The following is a 22,685-nucleotide window of genomic DNA, read 5'->3' as shown; positions in this document are numbered from 1 at the left end:
AACCAAACTAATGCAAATGAACTATTTGTTTTAATGTTTGGCCATTTTATCCCATAAATTTGAACAACTCATCCACAACCCCAGGGGCTCACGTCTAGTGAGTATGGGCTTGGCACACCCAGGGTCCTGAGCTGGATATCATCATTCTTCTCTTTCTTGGTGATTTCCTTCAACTTCTGACTCTCTCTCTCTCTCTCTCTCTCTCTCTCTCTCTCTCTCTCTCTCTCTCTCTCAGGGTAATTCAGAAATTTTTTTTTTTTGGCTGCTGCAGCATAAGCCTGAGGCTTCCTTGCACCATATGGCCAATAATAATAATAATAGAACTCAGCTGTTCCCCCCCTTCCCACAACACAGGACCCACTGAATGATTTTTACCATAAGCTGATTTACACTTCAAAATGTATCCCCTTCCTTACAATGGCCCAGGATAATATACACCTCCACCAGCCACTGTCACAATCTAACAGAAGCCAACTGGAAGAAGTCATCGCCTTCTTCCAGTTCTTTTTATAAATAGCTACCTACAAAACCACTTTCAGACTGATATCACACCTACCAATTTTTTTCAGTCTGATGCATAATACAGCATTCAGTGATCCTATAACTAGAGCACATCATAACATTCACCAGAAAATCTACCAAATGGTATCATCTCTATATGTAATCAATAGAAAGTCATCCAAAATTGAACACCCACTCTCTTCATCTCCCCCACCACCCCTTCTATTGCAATAAAACATTCCTGGTTTACTTTGCACTTATAAAGGACCAAGAAAAAAATTATAATTCAAAATGTTTACATCACCTCCATATAAAATGGATTTAGGATTTCATTTACATATCCAACTGGATATCTACATATCTAAAATTTTATCTAATTTCTTTAATTTTAGATAATTATTTTTTCTTACATAACGACACTGCCACAAATACTTCATTAGGTTTACAGATATATGTTTCTTATTTCCCATAATTTTCCTTTTCTCATTGATTAAGTTTATTTTCAAAATATTTCTTTAACTTATCAATTTCAAAGTTTAAATTCCTTGGTGTTGTAAGAAAATTACATCATACTTTTCTTATAAAGTTAAGGAATTGCCCAGTTCGTATCTACGCTATTTTGAAAGAAACAATAATACTTTTGATATATTCAGCTATATTGATGCTTTAACTGTATTTAATTACCCTATCTTCAAAGAATTAGCTAGAGAGAGAGAACTAATTTAAAACTTTCAGATGCCTCCTTATTTGGATACTGTTATATCCAGAGAATATAAATCAGTCAATACCAATGCTATGATAAAAGAGTCATTTCATTTTCAAGCAGTTAGTCAAACACCTTTATCATTTTACATATCCAACTGGATATCTACAAATCTAAAATTATCTAATTTTTAAATTTTAGATAAAATTTTATCTAATTTTATCTAAATTGAAGAAATTTTATCTGGTGGGAACACAAAGAAATGGTAACAGCAGAGAAACAGGTTACAGCTGTAGGCTGGATATGGTGCTGCAGATCTTCTGCCTATACTATTATAGCTGAGCCTAGATGTCAAGGCAGAACTATATGAAGTTTCATTCTGCTGTGAAACAATGCTATGCCATAATATGCTCCCTGGCCACTTTGCCTTTATGGTCTGCCATAACTGCTCCACCACTTTGCTGTAAAAATGGGCATTGACTGGTGCACTGGACGATCAGTAGGAGGTCCATGTAGATCAAAAAATAATATAAATGTCACTATTCTGGGCATGTTTGAACGTATTTGTTGTTCACAGCATGCAAATTGCAACTCCTGGTCTTGCTTCAGAGTAAGTATCTGACATATATATATTTACCAGTCCTAGGTAGTGTTTCTATCTATTGTGGGTGCAGTGCATTCCATGATATCCCTCTATTTTATTATAAAAGTTTCTTTCATTTGAATAATCTTTATAGATGATATGAGATCATTATGCACTTATCTAATGTAAAAATATAGAACTATATCTCTGTACAAATTTCAAGAACCACAGAAATCTAGCAGATATTTAATATACATCTATAATTATTTACATATTTTAAATCTTTTATAACATATTCAACCAAATCAAGTGCACATTATAATATCTTTTCCCTCCTAAATTCAATTTTGAACTTTAACTAATCAAGATCCTCCATTTCATACCTTACAAAAGAGATTCCATTAAATTTCCCAAACAAATAAATTAGTCATAATTAAATTTAAATTTAAGGTATACCTATAAAAACATCCATTACCATTTAGCTGCAGCCAGCTGCATCTCTGTAGTTTTATCCCTTGCCATCAAACCAACAAGGATATCTGGAACAGATTTTCCACCAAAGCTAGCTAAAATTAAGAAAAAAATGAGCAATGAGTGATGGCACTTAAAACTGAGTCAACAAAATATTCCTATCAAAACATGTTAGAAGACAACTAACATTTATGCAATACTTCTAAAATGTCCTTTTCTGTTTTAACTTTGTCTTTATCATTTTTGATTAACTTAATTATAATCTCTCTCTCTCTGATTCTGAGATTAAATGTGTGCCAAAACATTTTTTTTCACTTTCCTTGTACTTGTTTTCATTTTTCTTTCCCAAAATCTCACCAAGATCTTTCTTTAGTCTCTTTCACATGTATCTCAGGTCTTGTGCACTTTTCTTTCTTTACATTCCAATAAGGATTTATCAGTAAAAAAATTACTTGTAACACACATTTTTTTCTAAACATCTCTTTAAGCTCATGGGTCTGCGATGGCATTCTGAACCTCTAGCTTTGTAGGTTCAGATTCTCTTTACCATATAACCTTTACAGCTTATACTAAAGCCCTCTTTGATTTCTGCAATCCTCATCCAGTCATATTAGAATCCAGAATTCCATTTAACTTTTCGGTAAGAATGTTTCTACATTTAACCATTGTTATTAAATACAAGTTTTAATACAAGGTTTGTACATTGAACAAAATGCTTTTTTTTCGACTTAATTCTTATTTTTTTTTAAATTGTAAAATTTTTAAAAGCCTTAAATATGCTTTAATTGAACAACTCTCATATATGTGTGTCCAAATTCCCTCTCCTATTACTTCATATTGTTTGTTTGTTTTGGTTTTTAGGAGCATTAGCAACTAAGGCCATATTGCTCCAGGAATATGCGGTAGCCATTCCCTGACCTTCCCGCAATCTCCGTATTTGGTGGTGACAGGCTCGAACCCCGGTCTACATCAAGAAGCGTGTGCTACGCACTGCTGCTCCTTCCCACCTGGCTACGGAGGCGCCATTACTTCATATACTCTATACAATATATACAGTTTAATTCTTATATCTGACAAATAATACACAGATAGCGCCAACATAATAACTTATAAACTAACTAAACAAATGTCTCTGGCTTGTTTCTCATACATCTAATTCTAGTCCTTCCTTAAAATCCTTTCAATGATGCAAAGTATTGAATTTTCTTTCTTACTTTTAAATTTATATATCATTCAGAACTCGTTCATATTTTCTCTCTCTCTCTCTCTCTCTCTCTCTCTCTCCTCTCTCTCTCTCTCTCTCTCTCTCTCTCTCTCTCTCTCTCTCTCTCTCCTTCCTATTCCTTTCAAAAATACTTAGAGAAATCAGGCAACCACCTATCATTAAAACTTCCTTTATCAATCTCTGCTGGACATGCTTCCTGATGACTCAGAATTTCTTTTAGTACAGCCAATACTAAATTAATTTTCATGAAGGATTAAACTCATACACCTCATTTATACCTTGGTCTGTCACTACTGTGACAGACTGAGGTGGCATTAATTCTGTTGTAGAATTGTACGAAAATTTTCTCTTACTGATTATTTCCTTTGGATATTGAATTCTCATAAACTTAAAGAAATCCAGTGCACTCCTAGTGGATTTCATCAGCAGCCAAGTGGGCTTCCTTAATCATTGTTCAGTTTTCCCTGTATAAAAAGCAAAAAGAACTTCTACAGGTCCAATGCCCTAATTAGATGACTATTCTGTATTTATGCCTCAGACTGATTGACGATATGCACATTTTTATAAATGTAGTCAGCAGTTCTTTTAATGATAATCAGGATTTCTTCCTTCTCTGAATGAAAATTGTCTTTCTGATCTAACATAGCCTTTGCCAATTAATATGCTAGCACAGACAAAGATAGAACTCTCTCTAGCACCTATTTTCTTCCTATTCTTTTCAAAAACACTTAGAGCAATCAGGCCACCACCTATCATTAGAACAAAAGATGATCATCATTTTCCTAAACTGATTACACTTTTACCTCAGTTTTTTTCCCCAACAATACAGAAGACTCAAAATATTTGCAGATGATATAAATAAATAAAATAAATTTTCTGTTTATACTCCGGGACGACCAAACGGTCAGAGGAGTTCACAAGATAGATAGAATACAAGAAACAGCACCGTATTCAGTAGTCACGGGCTTGAACCCCGGTCACTCAAGGCACGTGTACTTACGCACCTGCGCGCCTGACCACTAGGCTACGGCAGCCTTTCCAGTTTTATTAAATCCTTATGGTGGCAAATGGCACTGAAAAAACTGCATAAATTTGTGATCAGCACCAATTAGATATTGTGTCCTAGCACAAAGACTAAATGATGTCCCCTCTTCTTTCCAGAAAACCTATATACATTATCACCACACTTGATAAAATTATATAGTCAAGTAAATCCAAATTACTTTTCTAACAACTGAATTCAAGCAATTTGTTTCCTCAATCACCACCATACTCATTTATTCTAATTATTCCTTCTACTTTGGGCTTCATATCAAGCATATGTTCACTTTGATATGCCTTTCCAGAGATATATAAAATTTCCAAAAAGTCCTCCTTTTCACTTAGTGCCTTTAACAAGAGAAATTCTGAATTGAAGATCAAATATATATGATATAATATATCACTGCATTCAATGAAAAACACAATGCAAACAACACAGAGAGAATATATGCATATATACAAGACATGTTACTTTTTTTATTTTTAAAAGAGCTTAATACACAATAAATAAATACATTAAGTATTCAAAAATTACCTACATGTTGAAACTATTTCAGACACCTTATTATTCTGATAGCATACTTGAGCCAGACAACGGAGACTTGGCAGTTGTACCTATCTTAGCAAAAAATGTATAAAATAATAAAAGCCAGTATAAATAATACTATTTGATGTTAGATTGAATTAATACACAAATTTGGTATGAATAGACAAAGCAAAATTCACTTACCCTGTACACTGGGGAGCAAAGAAGAGCAGCAATTGCATCCACAACACCATTATTACATAAAAAATTCTGATGTTCTGGAGTCTAGGGAAAAAGTGCTTTTTTTTTTTTACTAAATCCAATAAGGATAAAATATTTTCTAGTATATTCAATACAAAAATATCTTAATCATGTTAAAAAATTCTAAATAAAAATACCACATCTAACCTTTCTTCTATGGACACTACTTTTAAAGATTTTAGTCAGATTCATCTATTCTGATTAAATGACAGATAGGGTGGGATTGAAATTATGAATCTGTTTTATATTTGTTATATGTATTTTTATAACTTTCATGGTTATCAACTTGTTTCATTTTAAATTTAATCAGTTGATTTTAACATATTTTAGATTTTACTAATAACTAAATTTTTTATATCTTCTTACTGATAACTGTTAAAAGTTTGTTTATTTTTTGCTTCTTTATGATATTTGTAATTTAAAATCATGAATTTAAAAAACATGATTATAATATAATTTATTTATTAACAAAAAAGTACACAAAAATAAAGATTTTGTTAATGGAACATGAGATAAAATTCATGTGGTTACTTATGCAACAAAACTGTATATTCGTACTTTCTTGTAAGTACATGGTGACCAATTTGTACATAGGTTTGAATATGAAATTGTATTTGTGGTATCATTCACTTTGTATTTTACTATTACCAAGAGATGTTTACTATGATACAGCTTCTCTTAATACTTTAATTTTATGAAGGAAAAAATATCCAATATTAAAAAGAAAGAGAGATAATCAAAGTCAATCCATTATAGCCCATTTAAACCAAAGTACTATATCCAAATTAAACCAATGGGGAAGGGGGACACATTTCTGGAGCACAGTTGGAATATCCTCAAGCCAAACAAAAAAATAAATTTATTATAAATTAGGATAACAAAATTCCAGCAAAATTAAGAGATATAAAATAACATTCAAAAACAGCAACATTAATTAACCAGAGATCTGTGGAGAGGGGAGGAAGGGTAAACATCTGCTAAACGTCTTTTTTCTAACAGAAATTACATAAGTATCTTAATTATGGGAATAATAGGGATGAACTTAAGTTTTACTACATCATTACACAGTAAAACATAAAAGATTTATTTTTCTTTATTATAACTAAGCATTCTTTTCAGATAGCTGAACAATAAAACAATATAAATCAGGACTTACAAAATGCAAGCTAAAATTAGCATAAAAATATTATTCTGTCATGGACTTAAAAAAAATAAAAATTTAAATTCTTAAAATGGAAATACAAAATAGGAAACTTGAAATAAGACCTGAAAGTTGGAGGAAACAGTGTCACAGGTTAAATAGCATTATTAAGATATAGTTTTCCAAAGGACATTTTTCAGAAGACTGGAGCAGGACATTAATTGAACCAATATTATAAAAAGGGAAATAAATCTGAATGTGGCAACTACAGAGAAATTTCCCTCCTCAATTTACCAGATAAAATCTATACAAAAATCTTAGAAAAGAGAATTAAAAGTACTGTTGAATGTAACCTTGAAGAAAACCAGCCAGGTTTGAGGCCTAATAGGGCATGCCAGGATCAAATTATAGAAAAATCATGGGAACATAAAAATTAGAGGTTTTATTGTCTTTATGAATTAGGATTTATAAATCTTGAAAAAGCATATGACAAATAACCAAGGAATGTAATATTTAAAATTTTACGAAAATACGGCACAGAAGATAAGAGAGACAAAAATTTTGTATAAAAATGAAAAATAAGAAGTAAGGATTAAAGGGAAATTTGAAAATGGGTTAAGATTAAACTTGAAGGGAGAAAGGGCTACATCTTATTGCCATGCTTTTTTTTCTTATAATTTCCATGGGTCATTTAATAAAATAATTTAAGTTACTGAAAAAAAGTGTATTGATACTGTGCTGTTATACAGTAGTTTACAACAGTGTTCCCCCCTCCTTTTTCAAATTAAGACCACAAAAAATAACTATACATGCAATTATATTAATAATTATTTTTTATATACAATGATATGTACTCATACTTAACACATGTAGTACACATTAGACAGTAGATGTGGGTCACCTGACAGGTGACCCTAGGAAAATAACATTCTTGCATTAACCAATGATTAAAAGTCTGAAATTTTTCTACCTTCCTAAATATAGTCAAACTTTTACAAGTGTCAAGATTTTCAAACTTATTTAAAATTGAATATTTTGGAAGAATTCTGTTAGTCTGTAGAAGTTTTACCTCCCATCTGGAGATTTTTTTTCCCTCCATTATATTGATTGCTGCTTCTTCTATGGAATGTTGCTGAAATTACAGAGAATATCATGTTTTTTTTCAAGATTTTTATTAAAGTTATTTGACTGTTGTGAAACATTACATCTTATTTTTCATAAATTACAGTCCACAAAACTTAGGAATAGTAATTCACATACTACATTGTATGATACAAGCAGCAGTATAAAGTTATCTGAATAGCACTGCTAAGATGAAATGAGTATACTACACAATGTGGGAAAATAACACAAAATTATTTTGTATTTAATAAGAGTTACAAATTTTAGATTACTTACTCTGCAAGAACTAGTCAGAATAGTCATTACACATTCTTGTGTTGAAACAGTGGGCTGTTTAGCCATGTGAATAAGATGAGGTACAATTGTCTGGTCACTGTACAAGACTTCTGTTGGTGCCAGTGGACAAAGAAATATGGTACGCAAACATCGAAGACATGCTTCCACGTATTTCATATGGGAGTGTCCTAAACCTAAATAAATGTCTTGTCAAATTTACTTTATTTAAAATATTCTTACACTATTAGTGGAGAGAAGTGTGAAAATTCTAATGAATCAGTTAACAGAATTATAATAATATACTGTATCAATATACTTATCTACTTGAACATAAGAATGTTTCTTTCTTGAATTTTAACATCTGAAGAAACAAGGGTCATCTTATATTCATGATATACGAAAAATACACGAATAAAAATTTGCATTAGAATCAAGGAATAGTTAACTATTCACAATTTTTCAGTTCTGGATTATTTTTTGCACAAATTTCAGTAGTTTTTCTAGAACTTTTTGATTTAAATTTATGGTGTGTAGTTGAAAAGTTATATTAAAATTAAAAAACTCTTGCATTAACTTGAACCACTGACTGCCTGATGGCATAGGAATGCATTTGTTTGTCAGTTTTTGAGGAATTATAAAAAGTATATACAGCTTTTTATCGAGTGTTATATTTTACCACAGTTTTGTAGTTTATTTTGTTGACTGTTTTATGCTGTAATTTGAAAAATTAATTAGAGCAGCAGTTCAAGTTGCGATAATCATACCAAGAATTGATAGTTTATAGCAGTGTTTCTCAACCTTTTCTTTGCTGCAGCACACTTTTAAAGACACTAAAATTTTTCAGCATGCTACAACCACTACTATATTCATATATTCATAAACAGGAAGTTATTTCTGTTGGGTATATTTAATAATACACTTATTATTTGTGTAGTATAAGTGAACAAATATAGTACTAGGAATCAAAAAGGGATGTCATGTTGACCACAGAAAGGCACTCAGGTCAACACAGCATAAATCCTGCTGCAACAGGATCTAGAAAAGTTGAGCAGATGAGCTGAGAGGTGGCAAATGAAGTTTAACATTGACAAATGTAAAGTACTACATATGGGAAGCAGTAACCCCAGAGTAATGTATCAACTTTGAGGTACTACACTGACAGTGGTAGAAAATGAAAAGGACCTGGGGGTGTGCAGGCAGATATGAAGTTTTTTGAGCAGTGCAGATGGTCTGCAAGAGTAGCTCATGGTGTTTTATCAATGATATATAGGAATTTTTCTAGCAAGGATAAGGAGGTGATATCCCCTTGTATAAGGCAATGGTCAGGTCACACCTTGAGTACTGTATACAGGTCTGGAGGCCTCATTTTAAGAAAGATGTAGAGCTGTTGGAACGAGAAAGGAGAAGAGCAGCAAGATTAGTGAATGGAACAAAGGGTTGCTCTTATGAAGAAAGGCTTTTTTGCAGATTATAGTGTTTGGAGACTAGGCACCTGCGAGGTGATCTGATTGAGGTGTATAAAGCCTTGAATGGTTTGAGCATGCTCAATGCTGATGGGATTTTTCCTCTCAGAATAATCACTTGAGAGGGCATAAATTCAAATTGAGGAAAGACAGTTGTAGGATAGATGTTCAGAAATTTGCCTTTAGCCAGCAGGTAGTTGATTGGTGGAACAGACTTCCATCTTTTGTTGTGGAAGTTGATAGACTAAATAAATTTAAGGCCAAGTTGGACACGTATTGGGAATGAACAGAGGGGTGAAATCTGAGTGTTTTTTTTTTGGCTGATGCTGCATAAGCTTGCTTTCTTGCATCGTATGCCTCTACTAATGCTAAATAATGAATTTTTTGTTTTGATTAATTTTTATTATAAAACTTGGATTTATTAATTTGCATTTTCCGTGGAACACTTGAAACATACTCGCGTCACACAAGTTGAGAAACACTGGTTTATAGTATTCAATTGGTATCCTACATTTACATTTAAAACTGTAGCTTTGAATATTTTAAGAAGTACTTAATCTTACTATACTTTTTTTATTCAGTATAACACAATAAGATCAACTGGGATGTAGTGTACTATGTGCATTTTTTAAGTCATAACTATGGTTAGAATAAGATCCAGCAGTATTAGCATGACCCAAAAAGGCAGTTAGGCCACTGGATGGCCTGACAATTTAGAAGCTATCCTTAAATTATGGTTTCTCTTTCACTTTAATTTCAACACTTTGTATGTTTTTAACATCTGTATTAATCAAATAATCAGTGCATCATGTTTCTGTCATAACTACTAATAAATTTTCCTACTTCAGTTTACATGACAATAACCTTAGTTTCACTTTAGCTAACAATAATATAAAAACTACAAAAGCAGCTGATCTTTTTGTTTTAAACTTTGTGCAACAAATTCTAGTTATGTAATGATCACAGTTCTCGCCCTCCCTCTATTGTTAAGTTTAACTATGCACAGTACAGACCACACTATATACCCAATGAAATGCTAACTAAGCTCTATGATCCTAGGGCTGATGAGGATCATTTCAGTCTTACCAGTATATATACACAATTAAACTGCATCATTGGTGTAGGGGAGGGATAACATCCATACAAGACTGTTGGGAAACTATTACAAAACTAAGATCGATTCACTGACTAGCTACACAGCAGACTATCACTGACCATTCTTTGAATCCTGCAGACAGTCCCAAAGTCAGAAATCTGCTAGGATGAGGTCAGGATCTGGGACAGGCCTTTCTATCAGAATGACAGAAGTTCATAATGCTCTCTTAGAGTGATCATTGCCTCTTTTGTGAGATGCAGTGGTGTCGTCTTAGGTAAATATTGTGGTATGGAGTGCCCTCCTTCTCATATAATACAAGTGCAATCAGAAATTATTAATGTTTGGGGATTGCACAGCAAATTTCATAACTAATCAAACTCAAATGGCTCCTGGATAATGAGGGAAAACACACTGAGTAACATATAGTGAAGTGGCCTTGAAACATGTTAAAAAAATATATTATAATAAAGGAAACAACAGTGACAAAAAACAGAAATTCAGATTCCCAAGATCATGGTTCCAGTAATCAATATACAAAATTTGAAAAGACCACAAAAGTCATGCTATTCACTAAGGTGGTGAAGTTTCTTTAAAATCACTCTGTATCACTTTAAATACCCATCAAAGTGTGTGTGTGTGTGTGTGTGTGTGTGTGTAAATATATGGCATATCTTCATTAATTTGATATAGGATTATTCAAAATGCAATGTAGTATTTGAAGTTGCTACTGTTCCCCAACTAATAATATAGGGTTTTATGTACATTTCAGTGGATTATTTAAAATACATCTATAATGAAATTCAAAGTCCAAATTGGATCTCAAGCCTTACAAATAGCTTGTTTAATTCAAAAAGATTGCCAAAACCAACTACAGACAAACATCATTATAATGAAATTGGATGGAGCTATAATGAAAATTTGCTAAGTTTTTCATTTAATTTTGTAAATAGCATATCAGGCTGATATGCTAAAAAAACAATGCTCCTTTTTATTTAATGAAGGCATTACTACATTAAATAAATGAATGGAATTGAATTTTTTACCTGCCATCAGAGATCTGCTATGGCTGTGTTACGCTTAATAATCCCCATAAGCATTCTACTTAGGCTCATTGTGCATTACTGCCATGGAGCTGATTCTTCCTTTCAGATGGGAAAAGAACTCAACACCATGGAAGCAGGCCACAGCTTCAACCATTTTTTCTATTTTTATAGCTATGAAAGTGCCATTGTTTGAGGGTTTGTGTATCAAGTAATTTAATGTTGTGTTAGTAGAAAAGAGAAGAAAATAAGATAATACTTACATTATTGCTAACAAATACATATTGAACTGTTGTAATTAAAACCTGCAATGTATTTGTAACAAAATGCTTACCAAACAATGTAGATCACAGCCAATATTCATTTGCAAGAGTGCCACTATGTGCAATAAATAGAGTTCATGAAGCAGAAATAGAGAAAGAAAGCTCTAAAAGAGATAGCTTAGGTGACATAGCCAGGTGGTCAGGAGAAAGAGTGCAATAGCAAGTGCTCTTTGAGTGGACTGGGGTTCAAGACCGTGACTGCTAAATACAATTAATTAATGTTTGTATTGATTTATTGTAAACTCCACTGACCTGGTGGTCGTGCCGGAGTATAAACAAGAATAGTCATGGCCAATTGTATATAGCAATGTCTCAGGTCAGATCATTCCAGCATGTTAAGATAAGGTTACCAGAAGGGCACAAGAATACAAAAAATGTCATTTTCAAAGAAGTATTACAGAGACTGTACTACATTTTAAGAAGTTGGGCTGCAACATGAGTGTCACGGTACATTTTTACATTTTCATATCGTTTTTTTCCAGAAAATTGAGGAAGTGTAAGTGAAGAACAGAGTGAGAAGTTTTGCCAGGACATTAAAGACATGGAGATTAGATACCAATGTGAGGTGATCAGTTTTTAAAATGAAAGGTGGTTTTTAGTGGACTTTACTATTCTGCCCTTTAGTATTTTTAAGATGTATTTGGAAATTGCCAAATTTTTGCAATTGATACTCTAGTATCTATGAATGTAAAGTTTTTATTGAAAGTCAATAAAATTAAAATTATAAATTTAAATATAAATATTCCAATAAAAATAATCAAAAATCCTTTACCTCTTAACAAAACAGTGATCACCCCAGCATCAATCAGTGATTTAACGTGGTCATCTGTACCCTTTGCAAGGCTTCCTATAGTTACTACAGTTTCAACTAAAAGATCAGTGCTAGAGCTCTCATGTGTCAAAATCTGAAGCAATCTTCATTTAAAACAAATTAAAAATTACATATATTAGCAGAAAATCAAAACTGTTATATACTAATTTGAATGCTCAAAATTAAGATATTCAATCTAATCAACATGTTGATATGATTTTACAGTTGAACCTTCCAAATTCAGCAACCATTGGATCTACTCCTTGCTTTATCTGAATTTTCAAATTTCAAGTAGTTGTATTATAATCATAAAAAATATAAAAAATTGCATTTCTATGGTTTATAGTGTAGAAAACTGAGAAAACACTAATATGCAGCACTGTAGGGCTTTACCATTCACACGGCCCATCAAAGGGCCTATGAGAAAAAGATATCTTAAGTTCTTGGTTCACATGATATTTCATATAAAATATATTTTAGTAGTGTATTAATATATTTTATACATATTGACTGGTCACTATGAGTAAAATATTCAGTGAGGTGCATACTGACTATAAATTTAGATGTTAACTTATTTTAGAGCCTGCATATAAAATAATATTAGACACCAAGCTCAATTTTCACTTTAGCAGCATGAAAGCCAGACATTATGTTCTATATTTTAATAGTCCAAGGTGGACTATTAATTTAATAGTCCAACAACAAAGGAATAAAAGTGAAATATGTAAAGAAATCCAAAGCCTTTTATTTACATACAGGTATCTCTACCCCCACCCCTCACTCAGAGCACAGCTATAATTTGTCATTTGTAAATCTTTTTCTATTGATGAGAATGGTTGTTCAGCATCTGAATCTTTTAATTTTAGATGCAAAATAAAAAAAGACCATTTAGTTTTAGTAATTTACACTTTCCATTGGTTACACTAATTCCGAGATACCCTTCAGGCCTGCAGCATCAAATCTAACATCCAGAGATTGCAACAGCAAATGAGTGACGGGCATTCCAGGTCAATGAACACACACACAGCATAACTATAGTGATTCTCACATAAAATCTCCACCCTGCACAATCAGTTGCAATGAGTGGTCTGGCAAATATCCAATCCAAAAACTCCCCAATTCTCAGGTAATTTGATGAATAACAGATTGACAGAAATGTAAGGATCAACTATTAATGTGTTGAGAAAAGACATTAAGTGGTTATTAATAAAATTTAAGTGCAGGAAACATTAGCACCATGTCATATACAGATGTAATCAAACCTATGGCTATAATAATGCGAGCATCCTTGGATTCAGAGGAAATCTCTGCAAATTGGAGATCTCTCTTATTCATGAAGTGTGAAGCAAGAAATTACAGACCTGTAATTGACTTCTGTGCCAGGAAAAATGATGGGGGCAATGATTAAAAATGTAGCACAACACATCTGGATAGGAATGGAAATATAAGGCAGCCAGAATAGATCTGTTAAATAGATCATACATGACCAATCTGACTAGGTATTAAGAGGCTGTCCCAAAGGAACTGAATGCAAAGAATAATTTTGACATCATCTATTTACATTTCAGTAAAGCTTTGATACAGTCCCACATATACAACTGATACAAAGGTGAGCAAGGTGATTATTGATATTAATGAGGGCATGATATTCAGTAAGATCCACAAACTAGTTTGACGGCTGAAATACTGGCAATTTACATATTACACTGATAAATGCAAGGTACTGAATTTGGAGAGCAATGATCCAAAGATAACATACCATTCAGGTAGTGCCAAACTCAAGGTAACTCATAATGAAAAAGACCTGGAGGTAACTATACATTTTGCCAGGCTTCTAGAATGACTCATAGGGTTCTGTCAGTAATATACAGCAACTTTGTCAGTAGGGATATAGGGTTGATACCTTGCTATATAAAGCAATGGTTAGACAACATCTTGAATACTGCATACAAATATGGAAATGTCATTATAGGAAGAACATTGATCTGTTGGAAAAGGTGCATAGAAGAGCAACAAGATTGGAGGAGGGCAGACAAAAAATATTCTTAGCAAGAAGACTGGGCATCTGTAAACTGCAACATCTGGAAATTAGACACTTGTGTGGAACCAAACTGAAATGCTTAAAGCTTTAAAACAGTTAAGTAAGCTAAATGCTAACAACATCTTTACTCTTTGTCAAACACACATGGGGAAACAAATTTAAATTGAAAAAAATAATGGTTGCAGAAGAGATGTGTGGATATTTGCCTTGGCCAGAGAGTTAACTGTTGGAATAAACTTCCAGTAGTGTTGTTATGGTAGGAAGTCTGAATAAATTTAAACAATAATGGGAAATGAAGTGACTAAAAGTGTGTGTATGCTCTGATGTTGTAAAATCTTGCTTTCTTGTGCCATTTTTTCAATAGTAATAAATTTTTTTTTTTTTTCCATTGGTGTTGTTCCTACCTCCATATAAATATTGTTAATGGTTTATCAGTTTGTGCATTTCCTCAATATGTTTGCATATTGAATTCCCTTATTCTTGCATATTCAGACCAACCACCTTTTCCAGAAGACTTCTGGCAAGTTTTCTTTTCTTTTCTTCAGGATTTTAGTTAAGTTTGTATTTTATTTATTTTATTTTTTTAAAATATAAGATTCATTATATTTATTTATCGATGTGGACTTCAAAAACCAATGTTACAATCATAATTTTAAAAATTTTAAACAGTTCTTCTTCTGAGAATACTTGGAGACGGGATTTAAATTCACAACTGTTTTGTGTTTAACTAGAAGCTTTTCATCCAATTAGACTTCATAGTTATTCTCTAATCAGCACAAATTTACTAGCAGAAGCCAGGTGTCATCACCCGATGAGAAATCAAGTCTCAAAACAGCAGATTCATATTTTTGGCAACGCAACTTATATTGAGATGATATTTAGGAAAGTTTCAGGATAACAGTACACTCTAATGTGAGCATAATTAGGAAAGTTTTGAAGACCAAACATCACTCTGCCACTGAAAGGAACAAAGTGTCTGCAAGATAATAACCGGTTATAAAAATTTCTACAAATTAATTTTTTAAATTATTTCAATATCTACATTGAAATATAACACTGCAATCTTATTACTTAGCTCTATTCAAGATTAGCATAGAGAATATCAATCATATGCTCAGTGTAGACTTTCAATTTTCTATTTTTGGAGAGTGTCAGGAGGTTTTTCAATTAGTTTGCTTGTAAATAGTTAATTCTCCTAATTATTTGCTTTTAAATACTTCTGGAAATATGCACAACTTGTCTGGGGATTGGTTTCTTTTCTGTGAATATTGCTTTCTCCAAATGTATCAAGTGTATCAAGGGAAATACTACAGGGAAGAAAAAAAAAAAAAAAAAAAAATTACGCACCACTTATGAGTTTCAATTTTCTAATTTCCCTAAATAAACTGAAATAGTGCATCTGCTCACTGTTAACGTGTATAAATCTCCTGATGCGTTTAATTCCACCAACCTTGAATACTATAGGCAAACAACAGCAATTAAATTATCTATACTTTCTATTATTTTTAAATTTCACTATCAATATAATGAATGCAACCTGATGACAGACTATAATTTATATTAGGCACATATTTCTCCTTAAAATGTATGTTTGAGAAAATTTTCATGCTTTCTGGGTTTTTTTCAGCCAAGATATCAGTGTTAAAAATTTTCTGGTTTTGAGTTTCTATAGGGAAAATCAAAAGACATGCAAGTCCATAATATATTTCAATTATTTCATATATTTTTATATAATTTTATTTTTTTATTTCAATTATTATAAATATAACAGAGGTTACAAAATTTTAGTTGAATTATTATAAACATAATTATAACAGAGAATGTAACAGATGTTTAAAGTGTCATCCTTCCCAGTTGTAAGCATAAACTTTCTACATCATGACTTCTCACCCTTTTCTTTGATGAGATTTGAAATAATGTTTCAACAATTATTGTTGTAATTTCTGATTCAATACAAATATATTGAATACAGTACAGTAAACCCCTGCTATTCGCGGTTTCACGTATTCGCGGTCGCTGATTTAATATAAAATGAAACATAAAAAAATGAATTTTAAAGCGCCGTGAACACTTTCCGCCATAAAAAAAAACATGGGCGTGGCTAAAATTATCTTTCCCGGTCAAAACAGTGCTCAGTGGGTGGGGGGAGAGGGGTGACAAAATCATGAGTGTGGATGTTTCTCGCTAATCCTTGTTCAGTATGTGTTATGCGCTTGTCATGGAAGGTTTCGTCGTTTGCTTTTAATTTATATGCTTATAAATTTATAAGCTTACAAAAGTGATAAATCTACCGTTTTGCAGTGTGTTAGTGTAAACAGACTTTTTCGAGTGTGTTACGGAAGAAAGTGACTTTATTGTGGACAAGTTCTTTCTAACCCGTACAAAAATATGGCTACGAATAACAAGGGAAATGTGAAAAGATCAAAGGTGATGACATTAGCGAATAAAATTGAGTTATTAGACAAAATTTCTAATGGTGAAAGTGTCTCCTCAGTGGCAAAACATAAAATCAATGAGTCAACGGTACGGTCAATCAAAAAACCGGGAAAAAAAATCCGCCGTAGTGTCCGTGAAAACGCGCTAATTGCTTCAAAAATTTGCTCTGTAACTCGTGATGTTATATTAGAAAAAATGGAAAAAGCTTTAAATCTGTGGATAGAAGACTGAACTCAAAATAAAATTCCGTTAAGTTCACTCATCATTCGTGAAAAGGCAAAACTCCTTTATCAACACTTTAGCGAAACTGGTGATAGCACTGGCAGGATAAGTTTTTTAGCTAGCAAAGGTGCTGGTTTGAAAGATTTATTTGAAATTTCTAATAAATATTACATTTAATATTAAATTGTTTCTTATTTTCATTTCGATGCCATATGCTTGCATTTCACTACATATTGTCTATGTACATAGTCATATTATGAAGGTACATATAATACATACATAGACAAAGTTTTAGACTAGTTTTTCTTATATATTTCATACTTTGGAATGGAACCCCTTTATTACTATGGGAGCCATAACTCAGCATTCGCATTTTCGGTATTCGCGGCATTTCTCAGGAACATAACCCCCGCAAATAGCGGGGGTTTACTGTATTTAATTCTTCCATTATGAGGATTGTGTTACTACTCCTTTTAAGTAGTATAAAAAAAAAATAAAAAAATTGGACATTCTGGATGCTCAACTCATGAGCATACGCTATGCCTCGGAAAATGAAATGCCAACTCATTTAAAAAAAAAAAAAAGCACTAATGAAAAAAACGAAAAACACTACTAGTTTGAAACCAAAAGCCAACAAATAACTGCTAGATACATCTGAGGATGAACAATGCTGCTACTATAATAATGAGAATCAAATTCTATCAAGTTGTCAAATAATAACAATAATAAATTAACACTTACAATTTGAATTTCCCTACAATAGCACTTGAGAAAATTTTGTAAAAAATGGCAAGATTCTCCCAAGTGACTACATAGTGACTGAGAAAATCTTGTGACAACTGCATTAACTCTGTAACAGCAAATGCTGACTCAAACTGTCCACATCAAACAACAGCATATGTTTTGAATGCATTACTTGGTTCATCATCTGAAGAATGTTTTGTTTATCTGCTATCTTTATTTCATTCACTTCCATTTTAATAATAAGCAATTCTTAATAGTTTTAACTAGCACAGTCAAAAAAAAATTAAGTGTAGTATCTCCAGTTCAAATGACAATGCTAAAACAATTGAGGCCATGAAAGCTGATAACATTGCCCATAAACTGGGTTATTTTAGGCTGCTTTGCATGGGCAAAAAGAGCAGTTTGTTTCCAGAAGAGAAAACTCCACCTGAGACTAGCTAACTAGTCCTGAGCAAGAAAAAAACTTTATAAAATATTCCTCCATTTAGCAACAGGAATTAAATCTTGGACCTTTACCAGAAAGGAGAGTAGTGGTAAACCACTATAGCATCACAGAGCAGTCTCTATGGAAACTTGAATATTATGCATGTTGCTGTTGTTATTAGGAGCATTAGCAACTAAGGCCATATTGCTCCAGGGATATGCGGTGGTCATTCCCTGACCTTTTCGCATCCTCTGTATTTGGTGGTCATGGGCTCAAACCCCGGTCTAATCAAGAAGCGTGTGCTACGCACTGCTGCTCCTGCCCACCTGGCTACGGAGGCACCATGCATGTTGCCACTGAGACACTTGTTTGAAAGAATGTGTAGAACTGTGAGGCAGTCATTTTGGGTGATCTTTGGATATTGTTATTAATTACATAAGCAACAAAACATAGTATGTTAATAAAATTTCTCATTCTCATGTAATCATTCAAATGCTCTACATCACAATATTTATGGCAAGAACAGGAACTTTGGAATGGGAAATTACAGCAACAACAGAAATGACTCTTTGTCAAGAGGCAATTCTGTTGTAAAATGATAGTTGCAAAATAGATGTGCAGAAATTTTGATTCAGCACATCTTGATTCAGGCAAAGAGGTGATTACTTCGTCGTATATGGAATGGTGACATCACATCTGGAATACTGCATACAAATTTGAAATCTCATTTTAAGAAGGATATAGATCTGTTGGAAAGGGTGAAGAAAAGAACAAGTTACTTGAAGGCATAAAAGGATATTCTTCCAAGAAAGACTGGGATTCTGTAAACTGCATCCTCTGGGAAGCATATGTATGTTCCGAATGTTTGACTGATTGTTTGTTTGGGGATTTATTAGGCACATCGGCATTTATGGCCATAGTGTGCCACATGGTAACCGAAGTGAAGTATATAAGGTATCAGAGTTATGTAAACTAATGCTGATGGCATCAACCTTTCTCAGATGAAATGCATAAGGGAGTACAAATTTAAAGTGGAAAAGGATGGTTGCAGAAGATGTGCAGAAATTTTGATTCAGCTAAAGAGTAATTAATTGTTGAAATATATTTCCACCTAGTGCTATAGAGCAGGGGTCCCCAAACTACAGCCTGCAGGGCTGGATCCGGCCCACAAAAGAATTTTATCCAGCCTGTGGATATTTCCATTTGATCGTAAAAATTAATGTTTATATAAGATCACAATAACATTTAGGAAAAACACATTTTACAGATTATTTTAACATTCGTCAGTTGATTAATAGTGTTGATGCTTCTATGCTGTCAGTTTTAAGTCTTGTTAGATATTAATTCTGTTATTTCCACTCAAAGCTATTCTTTGAAACATCGTTAAAATAATCTGTTAATCTTGACCCTGTCATTAAATAGCAATAGGTGTTAGAGACAGTAATTAGGAATTTCATAATCCCTTGCCAGCCTGCACACCAACTCTGATGTTCAGAATATGGGAGTAAAGGTCACCCTAGGCTTCCACTACACAAGAATCCCAGATAAAACCTGGCACCAGCAGCATGGTCTGATGATTGGTATCGGTAGATCCTGAACCAGCCTGCACATGAACCCTGGTGTCCAGAGTATGGAAGCAAAGGTCACCCCTGGCTTTACTATAAAAGAACCCAAATCCAGGATAAAAACATGACACTATCCTATTGGTTAATGGAATTAATCTCTCTGCTATAATTAACTGCTGGCAGCCTGTATACACAGTTTCTGGGTGCACAAAAAGTTTGCGAATTTACAACTTTTCAATAGCAATTGATGAGATGAAGATACAAGCCATATAGTTCAATTCCTAATTTATATCCAAGGTGTAAATAAAATTTTTGCCATAACTGAAGAGCTAGTTGCATTAAAAAGCTTGAAAGATACAGGTAAAAATATATTTTTGAGTGTGTCAAAAGCAATTGAGGGCTTCAAATTCAATTGGGATTTGCTATCAGCAATTACAACAATGGCACTAAAAATATGGTCGGTACTAAAATTGGGTTTGTGGGTCAGCTTAATAAATATCTTGAGAGTAAAAATATTAAAAAACCAATGCAATTTCAATGTATAATTCACCAGCAGTCTTTGTGCAGAAAATATTTGGGCAGATTCAGTCATGTCAACTGTGATATCAACAGTAAATTTTATTTGCAAGACTGGTCTGAATCATCAGCAATTCAAAAATTTTCTTGAAACTATTAAGGCTGAATACAGCGATTTATTGTACTATATTGAAGTACAATGGTTGAGTCACAGTAATGTGTTGAAGAAATTTTTTAAACTTAGGATTCAAATAGATCTATTTGTGAACGAAAAATTGAAACCTGTTCCGGAACCGTCAGATCTCAAATGGTTGTAGAACTTTTCCTTTTTAACAGATATACGTGAACACATGAATTTTCTTAACATGAAACTACAATGATGAGACAAACTTGTCAATGAATCTTATTATAATGTCAAAGCATTTGAAACAAAACAGAAACAGGTTCAAATCCTGTTTCCGGGCCAGTCCAACACTGTAATGCCAGCATTTCTGCACCTTAAGAGAGAAAAACAAGGGAAAACATTGATGTAAGTATGTTTTAAGCCTTGCGAGACAAGAATGAGTAATAATGATGATTTTTCTGTTTTAATGATGAGTTTGTCTTCTTGAAGACAAACTCATCATTAAATCTAAATAGCATAAAACATACCAATTTTGTTGTATGGCAAAGTGCTGAGTCCTGTTGAAAAATGCAGTTTTGGACATCTATGTGGTGATCCCTAATAACGGGTTTCAGGCACTCCTCCAAGATAGCAGTGCAAGTTTCTGCATTCACCGTTCTATTAATAAACTTAACTTGCCCCACCCCTTTGCTTGTTAAGCATCCCCAGACCATCTGACTGGCAGGGAACTTTACAGTCTGTGTGATACAGTCAGGATGGTATACCTCCAATTTCCATCTTCTGACATATCGCTTCCCATCCAAGTCATGCAGGCTGAATTTCGATTCATCAGAAAAGATGACAGTGTCCCATTGCTCTTTCGTCCATGAAAAATGCGTTTTAGCCCAAGAAAGTCTCTTCTTCCTCATTTGCTGTTGTTATTAGGAGCATGCTTATTTTTTGCTTATTTTTTGGGCCGATAGGCATGCAGACCACATTCCGAAAGCAGTCTTTGGATAGTTTGTGCACTTCTTTCAACACCAGAGACCATCTCAAAGTCCAGTTTTAGATCAGGAGCACTAGCATGGTGATTACGAAGGTATGGCAGTTTCAAATATTGATCTTGGGAAGGTGTAATCACTCTCTTACGGCCTGATCCAGGTCTTCTCTTCACATCACCGGTTTCACGCTTTAATTTCAGCACCCGGGATACTGTTGACTGGTAGCAGCCTATTTTATCAGCAATAGCACACATAGAAAGCCCTTCCTGGGACAGAGCAACAACTACACTTTTTTTTTTTGGTGTCAACTGAATATATGGAGCCATGATTACACTTCCGCAAAACAGGATAATAATGAGCGTGCATATCCTGCCAACACCATATTTATAGAAACGGCTGATGCAATACCTTGCAATTACTGTCTGACACAATACAAGGATTATCTGATGCTTGTATTGTATCAATACCTTTGCTCTGCGACAAACAAAATGACTGCAATCAAACAATATCTTATGTTGCACTACAAAAGTTACTTTTTTTAAGGTGATGCAGTTTTTTTTGCGATTAGTACAGTAAATTCTGTACAATAGTACAATAATTAATTCTGTTGTATTACTAGCTGTATTTTTGTGATTAGTACAATAAATAAGTAATAATTAAAATTTGATATAAACAAACTGGTATATTTCATATTACCTATCCACCGATTTATTTTTGAATCTGTAGATATAGGTAGGTATAAAATTTGTTTCTCTGCATAACATTAAAGTTATGCAGAGAATGTAGTTTTCAGTAATTAGGAATTTTCTCCAGCCCACCAAATATTCCAAAAATTCATGTGGCCCACTTCTCTAAAAGTTTGGGGACCCCTGCTGTAGAGGGAGGTAGTTCAAATAAATTTAAGGGAGAAATAATAATAATTTACTGTAAGGAATGGGCAGGTGAAGGTCCCCCCCCAGCCACTGGTGCTGTATAAGCTTTACTTCCTTGCCAATACTAATACCAGAGCAGGGCATACACACAACACAGTTAAATCAAGGGAAAACTAAT

At 33.2% G+C, this 22,685-nt stretch overlaps 1 protein-coding gene across 6 annotated transcripts in view; it reads right to left on the bottom strand.

The window, feature by feature from the left end:
- The window catches only part of LOC150075968 (armadillo repeat-containing protein 8-like), a 112,785-nt gene that overhangs the window by 64,198 nt on the left and 25,902 nt on the right, over positions 1-22,685 (bottom strand). For 4 of the 6 annotated variants that reach the window (XM_090387807.1, XM_090387812.1, XM_090387811.1 and 1 more), the window contains exons 4-9: positions 12,545-12,687; positions 7,851-8,044; positions 7,522-7,584; positions 5,255-5,335; positions 5,064-5,139; positions 2,263-2,353 (exon numbers count right to left, since the gene is read on the bottom strand). In XM_090387807.1, coding sequence (XP_090243933.1) covers positions 2,263-2,353; positions 5,064-5,139; positions 5,255-5,335; positions 7,522-7,584; positions 7,851-8,044; positions 12,545-12,687 — 648 coding nt within the window. The remainder of the gene's footprint in view (positions 1-2,262; positions 2,354-5,063; positions 5,140-5,254; positions 5,336-7,521; positions 7,585-7,850; positions 8,045-12,544; positions 12,688-22,685) is intronic. The other 2 variants (XM_090387808.1, XM_090387810.1) reach the window with 2 other exon arrangements.

The sequence above is a fragment of the Mastigoproctus giganteus genome, chromosome 13 (assembly GCF_048544385.1).
Source record: "Mastigoproctus giganteus isolate SK-2022 chromosome 13, ASM4854438v1, whole genome shotgun sequence".
Lineage (NCBI taxonomy): Eukaryota > Metazoa > Arthropoda > Arachnida > Uropygi > Thelyphonidae > Mastigoproctus > Mastigoproctus giganteus.
Note: the sequence above shows the minus strand (reverse complement) of the source record. Positions and strands in the feature narration are given on the sequence as shown.